A 15,031-nucleotide genomic window follows, 5' to 3' on the forward strand; every position below is an offset into this window, starting at 1 on the left:
AAATTTGTCAAAAGACAGCAGGCGAAAAATAGGGATTCCGCCTAATATGGAAAACCTCTCATGCGACACACCCATCTGCCCAAACATAAGTGATTTGCAGAAAGATGTGCACAAATGCGAAAAGCGACATACGCATGCCTGCACTCCAGCCTCATGTACTATTCGGCAGTGGTGCCTTGTATAGCCTGTGCGGCACTTTCTCATACATGAATTTTTTAAATCACTGCATCTAGGTGGACCTTTGCGTTTTAGGTGCGGATCACCTTAGGACCGCACAATGTCCGCCCGCGTCCGTGCGCATAGCATCTACAATCGCAAAAATCACACAGGCACCGGCAGGATTCGTGCCTGTGTCTGGTAGACCAGACAAAGTTAGTGTCAGTCGTCTTACCCATTGGGCTATACGACCGTGAGTTAGTACCCGAAAGTCAAACGGCTTTCTCCCTCACCTGTAACGGTGCGGAGTACCTTAGGACCTCCCAATGCGCGTCCGCATCCATCCGTGTGCACACCACCATCAAGCGAAAATCAAGCGAAATTTGATTTGAGCCGGGAGGTGCAGTTTCATTTAGGGAATAATCAAGGTGCAACTCAGGGCTCAAATCGAATGACGGTTGGGGCGCAAATCGGATGTCACTCGGGGCGCAACTTGGATGTCGTTTCGAGTCCCCGTACTCCGCACCCTCGCCGTCATCCACGGAGTGGAGATGCTGCCATTTTTTTTCTTTTTCACACCTGATTTGTTTGAACAGGCTGTCCAGAAGCGCGCATGACCCCATTGAAGGGTGTTAGCTAACGGCCACTTTTACGGGATGGCGTACTTGCTACACCCGTCGTGAAACCCGTTTCGCTCGCAATATCCACTCCTATGCACTGCCTAGGTTTCAAGGATTAAACATTTGTGAGGCTACTCATAAGCTTTGCGGATGGCGCAGAATTTCCAGCGATCCTTTCATCTAAACGTCACCTGGGACCAAATGACCATTGTCTCTAAATTTACCGCCAAATGCATAAAACATGTCAATTGCCCCCCATTCTGCCTTGCAGACTTCATTTTCTCGCGGAATCTGAAGAAAAAACGGAAACTGAAATTCTATAGCCGTTTGAGCTGCGATAGTTAAGGTGAAAACGTAAATGGTACCTAAGCATGATTGCCCTCACCAGGAAGCTGATTTCTTCTGAAACGGAAATATTCTCAGATACAGACATATACGCAAAGAGATGTAAGAATGTTCCTGCTTTCTGTTGCTCTATAAACAAATTGGGTTAGTTTGTTTGTATGAAGGCTCGAATTCGACCGGCGGCAACGCAGCCTACTATGAAACTATGAACTGTATACCCAACCACTGCGCCACCCCTAAGGTCCGAGGGGTACGCGTTAGCAGCGGCAGGGGACAATAGCATGTGCAACCAATTAAAAAATAGGGATTCCGCCTAATATGGAAAACCTCTCATGCGACACACCCATCTGCCCAAACATAAGTGATTTGCAGAAAGATGTGCACAAATGCGAAAAGCGACATACGCATGCCTGCACTCCAGCCTCATGTACTATTCGGCAGTGGTGCCTTGTATAGCCTGTGCGGCACTTTCTCATACATGAATTTTTTAAATCACTGCATCTAGGTGGACCTTTGCGTTTTAGGTGCGGATCACCTTAGGACCGCACAATGTCCGCCCGCGTCCGTGCGCATAGCATCTACAATCGCAAAAATCACACAGGCACCGGCAGGATTCGTGCCTGTGTCTGGTAGACCAGACAAAGTTAGTGTCAGTCGTCTTACCCATTGGGCTATACGACCGTGAGTTAGTACCCGAAAGTCAAACGGCTTTCTCCCTCACCTGTAACGGTGCGGAGTACCTTAGGACCTCCCAATGCGCGTCCGCATCCATCCGTGTGCACACCACCATCAAGCGAAAATCAAGCGAAATTTGATTTGAGCCGGGAGGTGCAGTTTCATTTAGGGAATAATCAAGGTGCAACTCAGGGCTCAAATCGAATGACGGTTGGGGCGCAAATCGGATGTCACTCGGGGCGCAACTTGGATGTCGTTTCGAGTCCCCGTACTCCGCACCCTCGCCGTCATCCACGGAGTGGAGATGCTGCCATTTTTTTTCTTTTTCACACCTGATTTGTTTGAACAGGCTGTCCAGAAGCGCGCATGACCCCATTGAAGGGTGTTAGCTAACGGCCACTTTTACGGGATGGCGTACTTGCTACACCCGTCGTGAAACCCGTTTCGCTCGCAATATCCACTCCTATGCACTGCCTAGTTTTCAAGGATTAAACATTTGTGAGGCTACTCATAAGCTTTGCGGATGGCGCAGAATTTCCAGCGATCCTTTCATCTAAACGTCACCTGGGACCAAATGACCATTGTCTCTAAATTTACCGCCAAATGCATAAAACATGTCAATTGCCCCCCATTCTGCCTTGCAGACTTCATTTTCTCGCGGAATCTGAAGAAAAAACGGAAACTGAAATTCTATAGCCGTTTGAGCTGCGATAGTTAAGGTGAAAACGTAAATGGTACCTAAGCATGATTGCCCTCACCAGGAAGCTGATTTCTTCTGAAACGGAAATATTCTCAGATACAGACATATACGCAAAGAGATGTAAGAATGTTCCTGCTTTCTGTTGCTCTATAAACAAATTGGGTTAGTTTGTTTGTATGAAGGCTCGAATTCGACCGGCGGCAACGCAGCCTACTATGAAACTATGAACTGTATACCCAACCACTGCGCCACCCCTAAGGTCCGAGGGGTACGCGTTAGCAGCGGCAGGGGACAATAGCATGTGCAACCAATTAAAAAAACGCTTCTCGTAATCGGAACCGAACCTTTATCCCTCGCGTTTTGAAACCGGCGTCTATCCGATTAAGACATCACCCCATATCGGGCGCGCAGCATTTCCTTTGGATTTATTGACCATATTTAGAGAATCCCCTAAGTGGAGCAAGTTTCAGCGGATAAAAGTTTGACGACCACCTAAATGCAGCCTTACGGCTACAAAGGAAAGCTGTAGAGCTTTCTTAGAAACTTCGCAGTTGAAGAAAAATTCTTGCTGGCCCAGAATTCGTCGCGTGGGCGTTAGCTTTGGACTTGGCCGCGGGTTATAGCGCGTGCTAACGCGGCCCACTTTAACAGAGGTGTGAAAGTCTGCGGATGAAACGATCCGGGCCTGCCAATCATGGAGGACTTTCAGCGGCAAGTTAGGAGATAAATGGGACGTGATGACATCTGGCACGAAAACTTGGCGAACTACTAAACAACTAGAAAGGAAAGTTCGGTCGGCTCAAGGGGCCATGTAACGACTAATGATCGGAGCACACTTACAGACAGGAAACGAGCTTCCTGGATCATCGAACAAACTATAGTACAAGATATAGTTCAAATAAACTAGAATGAGTGAACGCTCCTCAAAACTGAAGCCAATGGCTGCTCACGGGAAAACTCTGTTCCCCCCGCCTTTGGATATTGGAAAGCGGAACATCCTAACAACGGGTAAGATTCCCGACGAGAGCAACACAGGGGAACAAGTGGTCGTGTCCGCTGCTCAAGGGCCTCCTTTCATGCGGGTGTCACAATTCTCTGCACACTGGCGTGGAAAAAGGAGTCGAATCAGCCCCTGATACGGGACGTAGGCGCACCCCAGATAGTCTCAGCTACCCATAACAAGTTTCAAGTGAAGCTAGTAGCTTTTAAAGAAAGAACGTATATCAACATCATGCTGTTATGAAAGAACTCGAGAACAAGTCATTGCAAGACTAAGAAAAAAAAAGGTAAGAAAGACGTTGTTCAACCGGTACTAACGCAAGAGGTATTAAACATCCCCCTCGCGAGGGGCACGATCAAATGCACAGCATTTCCGAGGGGGTGCGCCGGCAAGTCGTATGGATTACGTATTGGTTGTTGGTTTTCTTGTTACACGCTGCACGTCATCAAATTTGCGGTGGGCTACAGCGGGGCGTCCCGGCAGCACGAGACGCGACCAGCGCTGCTGGTCTCTCGATCATAGTCTCGATCGCGGGACCTGTGTCGCCATCTTGCGGAGGCGCGTGACAACTTATGGCGGGTCTCTCGATCATAGTCTCGATCGCGGAACCTGTGTCGCCATCTTGCGGAGGCGCGTGACAACTTATGGCGCTTTCGAAACAAACCATAAATGAGTGAAGGATATAAGGCGCTATCGGTGCATCGAAATCCGTGTTGGTTGCGTGGCTCAATCGGTAGTGCGCCCGGCACTTGCCGTTCCGCCCGCGCCGTCATGGGTTCGAATCCGGGCGCCGGAAACTGTTGTTTCTTTTATAGTGTAGTGGCCTGGCTGCGGACTAGGCCGAACGCCGCGTGACATTGTGAGTTACTAAAATGCTATGCATTTAAAAGAAATGGGCTTGGGCTAGCTGGCCACGTATTCAGGCGAAATGGCGATCGGTGGACTACCAGGAGGAAAGAGTGCACACCGAGAGATGTCTAGAAAAAGAGAAAGGCCGATTGCTCGACGGAGGAACCAAATCAGGAAATTCGGGGGTGTAGAATGGACTCGAGCAGAGCGGGACAGGAGCGGTTGGAGTTCGATGGGAGATGCCTTCGTCCTGCACTGGACCTAGTGGGATGCTGCTGCTGCTGATGCTGATGGGACAGCCGGGTCTCCGACGAAGAGAGAGCGGCCGCTAGCTCTGCTTTTTCTCCAGCCTTGCACCCCTAGTCCAAACAGCGCCAATTTGTTTTCCTAGGGTTGGGGCAAGAGTTCTTCCTCAAATTTAACATTACAATCACGCATTATCAAGCATTGATACGATGTAGGGAGAGTTAACGCGTTCCCTTTTTGCGCAGATTGACAGCACGCACCTTGTGAACGCGTCGCTACTCAGCGCCCCGGCGTCCCTGACTCTGTCGAAGATCGTCTATCCGGAGACGGAAAACATCATCTCGGACTACATCGAGCCCGCACCGAGGCAAGCAAGACCGCATTGTTTTCACTCACAGTTCGTGCCACGTGTTACACACGGGGGTGAATATGAAACTCGGGCGAATATGGTGGATAATAATGCAATTCCGTGTTTAAGACGCGTCCGGGATACCTACTGTCAGTCCCTCGAAACTGCGCAGTCTTTTCGCGAGGAATATGTCGTACCTTCTATTTGGAATGACCGGTAGCTCGAAGATGACGGCTAAGAGTACGTGTCTGTGTGCCTGAGACAGTGAGCTGGCTTTATTTTTTGTGAAAACGGCGGGAGACGCCCAGGGGCCAATCAAGGGTGCAATTACCTCTTCCAGCATCATTTGTACTTGGCGCCGCATTGCATAGCACTCGTTGGGGGTCACGCTGTAAGCGTACGGACGGATGGGCCTTGTCGTTTCTCCGGTAATTATGCGTCGTTTTGTTAGTGGCGCTTGACAGACACCTTGCGTAAACGAAAAGCAGTCTTCATAGCCTTGCAGTGTGGGTCGAGGAGAGTTCCAGCCCTTACGACGACACGTTTGGGATGACGCCTACTGTGAGTTTAGCGCTTGCCGCTGTGATACTGTCAGGTTGAACCAGAAGCGAGCCTTCTTGTTCGTCGATATTTTCAAATAAAACTGCTGTGGTTCCTTTCACGATGTACGGGTGTTTGCTAGCGAAACAGTGAGCAGGCTATTGCCGCGGCTGCCATACAGGTGCACGAGGCCTGTTGCGATTTCAAGGCGGCGGGAGAGAAAGAGCGGATTATTTAGCTCAGCGAAACAGTCTACACCTCAAGTATCAGTGCACGCAATTGAGACAAGTCCCCAGGATCGTGGAGGCATGCTTAGGCAGTCTTCATGATACGCAGAGGCAAACGTCGCCGTTTACCCGTAGGCTCACCAGGGACTCGCCAATGTTTTCACGGTGTCACATTCACGCAGGAAATCTATCCTTCAGATTAGGTCTGAACGACGACAGTCGGAATGTTTTCCGTCCAATTCCCGATTGGCATCATGAGGTGACCTACGACTGACCGAAATCGGGGCCTCTACCTCAGAATTTTTTAGTTTTCGAAAATGGAAGGCAAGCTCCCGCTTGACGAAATAGGCCTCGAGAAAAAAAGTAACCCCATGCGCGTCGATAGTAACAGAGAAGTTATCATTAGCGGCTCTGTCAGTATAGTCGTAGTCAAAACATGCAAAAATAATGGCTGACTAACTCGGGCACTCAAGCGCGGTGTCACGCACTTTGACCCCATCGTCTCTGAGCAATCGGCCATTCACGATATATGCGTACGTATCCCTAACGGACAATTGCACAGTCCAGAGGAAGCAATTATGGGTACCCCCGACACAATTCGTAGCCGGAAAATTGGACGGCATATTTGGTGTCCTTGTGACATGTTAATGTGTGTTTAGTATTGACACACTGAACTGGGAGCTACCAACCTAGTGGGTTTCTCCCTCTGTCTCTCTGTGTACCTGTGTGTGCGTACGTGTGCGTGTGAGTAAACTCGACTATACACATGATTTTATCTTGACTAGATTGTCCCGTGACATTAACTGTAACGTCACGGCTGAGCATATGAGACGAACCATGAAGAAGGTGAAAAATCTATTTACATTATTTACAAGATGGCGATCAGATGGCCAGCGCAGGGTACGCAGGCACCTTCTTCGGCGTCGTCATCGTCGCTCGTGCTTTGTAATGTCGCTCACGCGTATTGCCCACCGCTATGTCCCGTGACAATATTATATCTTGACTTTAATTAATTATTTCTTGAGTAAACCTTACTGTATCTGGTAAATGATTAAATACAAGTTTTGATCATAAACCGGAGAAGATTTCAAGCCAAGCGCGAAGATTGATTTAATGATAGTCAACCCACCACACAAACACACAAACGTCAAAAATGTCAGAAAAATAAATTATTGGTAGTGACGAAGCATCAAAAATGCCTAAGTGAATAGTTTCAAAGATAACTGCATATTTCCTTTCGTTGGCTTTTTGTACATGCTTCGGACATCTGTACTGTGTTGGGATGTCAGATAGACGCAGATTAATTGAATAATTCCATCAAAACCAGCCCGACTATGCTTTCTCATTTTTATTATTATTTCGCTTTATTATCACCTGTTATTACCGATCATTCCTTTAGAACAATGTACCCAATAAGTACAATGGTATCATAGTTATATATCCCCCGTACGAAGCACTGGGTACGAATAGGGAAAGTTATTGTTGCTTGTTCTCGAAACCCAAATAAGGTTTGTTACACCATGCACCGTAGTAGCGTGTGCTTGTTAACTTATCACGCGAAGCGCTTGCAGCGCCCTAATAACCTAAACAGGTCGTGCTTTAGGCCTGTCCGCAGGATAAACATATCTCGCTTTTTTCAGCCCCGGCGCCAGCCTGATGGAGGCGGTGGCCAACAGCACGGGCGTAGCGGTCCGCATGGTCGCCAACATCGCTGCCAACACGGTCGGGGCTCTGGTGTGCGTCAAGCTGGTGGATGGTGTCTTCTCCTGGATACTCGCCAACGTGAACATCCATGGCTTCGCTCTTGAGGTCAGCACGACTGGTGCACTCTGGGCGCACGCGTTCGTCGCCTTCTACGAATGGCTGGCTTCCCGCGGCTGACTTAAAGGCTGACGGTCACGCGACGAGTCCGTGATACGTGTCACTACGCGGAGGTTTCCGAGGTACGCCATGCAGCCACAGCATAGGCAGGCAAAAAAATGGGGAAAGGGGGACGGTGTTTACTATTTTAACGCTTCGATTTTAAGTGTCAGCTGAGACATGGATCCGCCCACCACATAGCTGACGTCTAATATTTGGTATACGCAGACAACTAGGGTCACGTGAGTGCTCACATTGGCTTCTGTCGGCTCTTAGCCCAACCGCATTTAAGGGCACTAGGACGGTCTAGACTTTTAGTATATGCGTACGCAGGAATTTTATTTCGCATGGCTCCAAGAAAAGATTCGTGCACACGTACACTTGTCACAAAGAACCATCATAGCTATCATTTGGATGGAAAGCACGTAGTACCTGGACGATTGCAGAAGGGCAAGACATGCAGAACTCGAAGATTACTAACAATTTATCATTACGGCCACCTCTCTTTTAAGGGGGATGGCTTACTTCTCACTAATGTGACAGCGGGGGGGGGGGGGATACAAACGTTACCAGCACATTACAACGCACAATGCTTCACACGCAGGCGGGCCTTCTTCGGAAGTGCCATAACACACCCGACATTCACAATTCGTGATAGCCCACTTCCCGCGCGAATAAAACAGGCATGCACTTTTTTCCTTAACGATGGCTTACACCGAACACGGGGTGACAGCACGACAGACACAGTCGTGGTTCGTGTACATGTTCATCTCGATTAAATATCGGGGCTGATAAAAATGCGTGCGCCGCGTCGCTGCCAGCAGGTGTGATGCGCTGGAAAAGGCTGTAACGTAACTGGCAGTGGTGGCGAATGGGAGGCTAGTTGTGATCTCGCACTCAGAGGATGACGGTCACCGCGTTCCCCCCTTGCAGATAACCGCCGATTCCATCAGCATAGCCGCAAAAAGCAGGTACTCTTCATCCAAGCAGGACAACCGCAGGTTCGTGCTTACCCACACAGAACAAGCGAAATCGCTTTCATCTCCGCGTCCCTTTGGTCACTACATTTGCTTTATGCTCTGGCAAAGAAAACGGTCGGCTGTATACGCACCGTGAAGCTTGGTGACTTGCTCTAGTGAGCGAAGCCTGCTTGAACACTGATATCAAGCGAATTGTAGTGCTTCATTCCAGTAGGATGATGGGGTCACGTCGACGCGTTCATTTTATTTCAACTCCATTCCATTCCGGCTCTCCGAAAAAAAAAAACGGGAGTGATTCCGTTATCCTTCCAACTCCGCAGTTGCAACTGCTCACCCTGCATTATATCACAGAATGCGATGTATGCTAGACTTCAGCCAAACATTTATGGCAATGAAACCTAGAGCGAAGAAAACTGGCGTGAACTGTGTCTCTGGGTCACTTATCCCAAGCGGCCATTCGTCCAACCACTGCCCTGCGAAGACCTTAGCCCTGATTCTACGTCATACAAGACACGATCCTGCTCTGGCATGCTCGTACGGACGCTGAAAGCGCCATAAAAAGTTATGCGCTGTACCGCTCATGAGGCTATGCCATAAAGGCTTTATTGTTAAAACACGATAAGGTTGCGGCAGAGGAAGGACTAGAACCTCGCCCCAGACCTAGGCACGTACGACATAGTGCGCAGCAAACCAACTATTTTATTTACACACACAAAAAGGCACAACACAAAAACCTCGCAGAGGAAGTGCGCTAAAGAAATAAAAACAAACCCACACAAGTGATGTGTGAGCTACGGGAATATTGAAGTAGAATAGTCACAAAATCTAGGTAACACGTTTCCTTTGCATTCAACCACACTTCACGGCACCACTTAGGGAAGCCCCTGGTATGCAGATGACGGGATGAATGCAACACAGTAGGACCCCCTTAAAATTACAAAAAAGAAGCCGCAGTTTCTGAGGTAGACAATTATTACCGCAAGGTGTGTTCTAACTGCCGAAGATTTCTTCCATTGACGTTTAGGTCGAGTGGGCTCACTCATCCGACATACCCGGAACAGTCTCCGGAGGTCGACTATTACACCACCAAACGCCTCATTGCTCCAAACTTCTGTTCATGCAGTCGAGCACGTACCGAGGCATGCGATAGATAACCAATTGTATCGTCTTGAACTAAGCTCTGCACCAGCCGAATACTTAAGTACATTTCTACAGTTTTTTACATTGATCTGCGTTCAATAATACAATAATGATTAATGGTTGATATTGTTTTTTGCCAGCCGAAAACGTAGCGCAGTACTGCATGTGGTCAACAGCGGTGTACGCTAGTCGATTACATGAGTATATTACTGCATTGTTTTAAGCTTACGAACACAATTTCGCTTCCTGGTCTCTGCCAGCATTACCCCGCTATCTCAAATCCCCCCGCTCTTTATTTCCTTCTGTTGTCCTGGCATACGTATTTTAGACGTCAACCATAGAAAGCGGGATGGGGGCTGTTACCAATACGCCAAAATACACGGGAACGCGATGGTGTTGAAAAAGAGTTTCCGGTTTATATGGTCACGCATCAGACCCAGTTCGGGAAGACGTTTTTTTCTTAAACGCAGGAATACCCGGCATAACGTAAAGTCGAAAGTAGCACGAAATAATGTATTATCCAGGCAATTATCGAGCGTTTGATGTGAGTAAATGTTTTTTTCTGATTAGCTCATCACAAAAGGAACAAACCAGGAACAAACCACAAGAAACTTTTGGAATGACGCTAACATTTCCGACATGTCCCCTGATAGTTTCTTGAGTAAACAATCACCTCCTGGATCTCAATAGGCTCGTTTCATCTGAGCCACCCAACACCGCCGCCTGTAGCGTATACGCACAATCTTGTCTGAGGAGTACACAGGGTTAAGGGGGGGAGGGGGGGGGGGCAATAAGAAAGCAAAAATCATAAACAAGAAATCTTAGAAATCTTGGGAAACGAAAACTTTGTGCGGCAAGGTCATTATTTAGGTGCATTTCTGGATTTGTTTTCTTTTGTTGTTCTGCGGTGATATTGCAAAATGGCCACCCGCTATGGGAGGGCGGACGTCGCGAAGACGTTAGCGCATAGTTTGTGACGTAGTTGCATTTGAGAGTATATAGGCAGTGTCAGTGCTCTTGCTACCTCCCCCTGCACTCCTTCCCAACATTCTCCAACCATACGCCGATGCATGCACCATAATTGTACACGCTGGAGACGTACACACATACAAAAAAGCGCGTCAGTCCTACCCAAACGCTTTACGTTGTTTGGCGAGAAAGTGCTGGGAACCGCTTCGCAGAAACTTCTGGCCATCGTGCTCACTCCGAGCGCGATGCTGATGGGCGTTCCGTGGGAGGACTGCTGGATGGCGGGCAGACTCCTCGGCATGAAAATGATCGCCAACGAGTTCATAGCCTACGCACACCTGATCAAGTACAAGGACACGATGAAGGTGCGTGCACCTTGTACGCCTCTAAGTCTGCATGTTGGGGGTCGCGAGAAATAAGTTCCGGATTGTTTCCAAGATAACAATGCCTTTGCCCTTACGCTACTTAATTAACCCGAGTGTTCGTCTTAAAGGTATCGTTTAGGCAGCCTCTAAAATTGACTCCATACATACAATGAATTGCCTCCACACTGCCGATTAGGAGTGTAGCCGAGGGTGGTGCTTATAGGTGTCAAACACCCCTGGAGTTTTATGACTTCTGCAACCCCTCCTTCTTTTTGGCGTTTTTTATCGCCCGTGCTATTCCCACGCTGCGTGGATAAATTACAAAGCAAAAATGAAAATATTGAGGGTGTTGGAAATAACTAACTGTTACAGGCGGTGTACGACACCCCCCAAAAAATATTCCTGGCTACGCCAATGTCTTATCAGGACTGAGAAGCTGGTCAAGATTCTGTCTACGGGTTTTCGTTCTTACCGTTTTAATCGTTATCCTAGCTGGGAATTTACATCGGAAAACAGTTGAACAGGCCAAAGAAAAGAAGGAATACCAATACAGGTATTAATTTAGAACATCTTTATTCAAGAATTGTATGCCTTGAAAAAAAAACGCTGATTAGCGGGGGCTGGAACCTTGGCCGTTAAAGTACGAACCAAGCACTCTAGCTCAAAGCCGAAAAAATATATTTTTTGTTTCCCAACATGTTCCGAAGGTACAAATACAACCAGCAGTAATAGCAAGAGAATGTTGTACTAAATGTAGAAATCACTATATATAAATAAATACCCACAGCGGGTATATAGCGCTAGTGGCTAAAACGATTGTTGATTGATTGATTGATTGATTGATTGATTGATTGATCAATTTATTGTAGGGTTTAACGCGCCGACGCAACCAGGCGGTGAAGCGTGCCGTAGTGGAGGGCTCCGCATTAATTGTGACCACCTGGGGATCTTTAACGTGCTCCAAAATCTCGCATACACAGGTGTTTAAGCTTGTCGCTCCCATCAGAAAAGCGGCCGCCGCGGCCGGGAATCGAACCCGCGACCTCGTGCTCAGCAGCGCAACGCCTTAGCCACTGAGCCACTGCGGCGAGTCTGGTGGCTAAAACACTGTCGTCTCTATGAGCTGCCCCACCTGTGACAGCCAGTACGGTGCATCAACTTGTGTTTTTCCTACTTCAGTGAAAGAGACTATGGCCTATTGGAAATAGCCCCGGGCAAGACACGCATCTATGTCGGAGTACCGGACTGCTATCCGACACTTCCATATGCTGTAGTAGCACGATTGAGAGGGACGCTGGTATTCTATTCAAAGCTACAAAAATCAAACGGCGTGTAATTCTTAGCAGCTGTTCAAAAATATATCCCCAGTGTTGAAAGTGAACCGTTCGATGGCGCTACGTGCTTTCACTTCTGCACCGTATACGAAATGGAATGACGCCTCCGTTACCCCGTGCCGCAGGAGCGGTCGGTGGTGCTGCTCACGTACGCCATGTGCAGCTTTGGCAACTTGGGCGCCGTGTCCATGATGCTGGGAGCCATGAACGTGCTGTGCCCGCCACGCATCGAGGACGCCTCCAAGATGGTGCTCAGGGCTCTCTGCAGCGGCATCGCCTCTTCATTCATGACCACCTGCGTGGCCGGTATGCACGGGGGCCTGAATCGTATAATGTACACGCTTTGCTGCTACGTGCGCTACAGTCATTGAAAGCAATGCGGATCAGCTGATGGCTTGTTTTCCCGCGTGTTAGTAGTTAGGAAGACGACTAAAGTACGTCTCCCTCACTCGCTCGCTCACTGGTTTGCAGGCTCTTAGCATTTCCTGTGCTCCGTGTCTCTTTCATGGTAAAATCAACGTATGGTAACACGTCATCCTGTGTGTTGCACGCTCGATAAGTAAATGAATAATATCTGGAATTTCAATGTTAACTAGTTACAGTTGCGCCTACTTCATGACGCACTCCATAGTGAACTGCCTTAGGTAAGATGTGATTATATAAAAGCCCACACAGAGCCCTCATAGACGCTAGATGTGACATCCGTTTTGTTCTGCGCGTAATTGAATGCCTGTTGAGTTCGAACGACAAGTGTCACCCCACAGAGCGCGGTCACTGTGCGAATTTAGGTGCTGCCAGAGCTCCTATCTCGCACCAAGGTTTCATATTATTCCTCAGGACATACTTTACGCTATAATGTTCTGTACAAGTTGATCTTTAAATGTAGCATGACGGCGTTCAACGTATCTTTGGTTAAGTGGCTCGTAGTTAACTGGTCCTTTGTTGACAGAGCATCAGTAGGGGCTAGTTGGTATTGCATAGCTGGAGTGGAAAACACTCAAACTTTGGAAAGTGGGAACGTACAGCAGCCAGAAAGTGCGCTTCGTCCGGTGTTGTTGTTTTTCGTCTCCCATTTCTCACTGTCCATAGTTTAAACGCGTTCTACTCCAGCTATGGCCTTTTGTGACGGGCGACTGACGCTAGTTGGCGTGTTCCATTTCAGGGAGTTTGTTGACGGGTTTGTCCGACGAGAAGGGGCCCTGAGGGCACCGCCACCTCAAGACTGGCCGCCGTACATATTCCACCAACCGAGGTGGATGCAGACTCGACGGACTTGTTCTGCTATTACTTTCGTCTCGCTTCCCCTCCAAGTGCATGGACACATCTTCTAGATACAGTGATATACTATAATAGGCCCAAATGCATCGCAGTTACAAAATTTAGCTATATTTTCTTGCACCTAGCTTATTTTAAGAATGGTACTTATCACTCTAAATGAAGGTTATACGCGATTTATGCGCGCAACAAACAAGACACCGCGTTAAATGTGATTACGTATTTTCTGTGCCTAGAATTGTACTAATAGCATTAACGAGCATTCAAAATTGTATGTTAGATGGCCTAGAGTCCCGCGTACTTTTTTCTGTTTGATTTACCTTACTTCACCCGCATGTCCGAAGTGCTCTTACACGTTTCAAGACGCCAATGTTAAATTTCTTTTGGTGCCATACTATCTCGAATGGTTTGTTAGTTTAGTGTGTTTTAATGACACAAGGATGTATCACCATCTCGAATCATTTTCGAAGAAAGCCGGCTCCGTACGTGCTCAACTGCATAAAAATCTCTAATTCCTTTGCTAACACCGTATAATCCGCTCACCGCGTACCGCAATTGCTGCAGACAACTTGCGTGCAAGCGAGCTTGCTTGCGGCTCCGCTGACTTTTTTTGAACAATAAACGATGTTCCGAATTATTTGTACATGTCAAACTGGGATAAAAATTCGTGTGGACGCTTAAGGTTTTGCGCTTGATACAGCACAGTGGGCACTCACGCGCTCCGTCCTAATCCATGTCATGCGAAGAATTCAGCGCATAAAGAACGATGCACGACCAACTGGCACAACTGTCGCTCTTTTGAATGAATGTGAGTTAAGATAACAAAGTACAGTAGAACCCCGCGCTTGCGTTCCTCAGTGCGGAGTTTTCCCGGCTGCTACGTTTCATTTGTCTGGCCCCGGTGCAGCTCACACAGAGTCGCATGTATTTAAATCCTCACGTTTACGTCGTGGCTCAGAGTACGTTCCCGGATCATGCGTCGCAATCTGACACTCCGAAGCCGCCCGGGAAACATGCGCGGAACGCCATTTTAACGTTTGATGAGCCTTGGTACAGCCTTGGCCAGTCTTGGCTAAGGAAATGACTGCATGAAACCGCACGCGGTTGCTATTCGTCACCACTAGATGGCCCTATGTTACTCTATGCCAGTGGTTCTCAAATGGGGGTCCGCGGACTCCAGGGGGTCCGCGAGAGCATTTGAGGGGTCCGCGAAGCCTCGCTCAAAGCCTCCCCTCCCCCCTCCCCTCCCGCCATTCTTTTCTCGATTTTGCTAACTAGCACTTTCTTGCAATGCAAAAAGGTGGCTTCGCCACATTACGTGTACGCTTAGTTTCTCCGCGTAGCACATGTTTTAACATCTGATTTTTGCACATTACGCCAGCAATGAGAAGAAAAGAAACA

The 15,031-nt window shown here is 48.2% G+C and overlaps 1 protein-coding gene across 1 annotated transcript in view; it reads left to right on the plus strand.

Moving 5' to 3' along the window:
• LOC144168635 (putative transporter YutK) overlaps positions 1-14,267 on the plus strand; it is a 28,194-nt gene extending 13,927 nt beyond the window's left edge. The window contains exons 7-11 of the mRNA XM_077697581.1: positions 4,837-4,958; positions 7,348-7,516; positions 10,869-11,021; positions 12,481-12,661; positions 13,518-14,267. Coding sequence (XP_077553707.1) covers positions 4,837-4,958; positions 7,348-7,516; positions 10,869-11,021; positions 12,481-12,661; positions 13,518-13,558 — 666 coding nt within the window. The 3' untranslated portion in view covers positions 13,559-14,267. The remainder of the gene's footprint in view (positions 1-4,836; positions 4,959-7,347; positions 7,517-10,868; positions 11,022-12,480; positions 12,662-13,517) is intronic.
• The last annotated feature ends 764 nt before the right edge of the window (positions 14,268-15,031 follow it).

Source organism: Haemaphysalis longicornis, unplaced genomic scaffold (genome assembly GCF_048455015.1).
Source record: "Haemaphysalis longicornis isolate Haplotype H1 unplaced genomic scaffold, Haemaphysalis longicornis Haplotype H1 scaffold_2, whole genome shotgun sequence".
Classification (NCBI taxonomy): Eukaryota; Metazoa; Arthropoda; class Arachnida; order Ixodida; family Ixodidae; genus Haemaphysalis; species Haemaphysalis longicornis.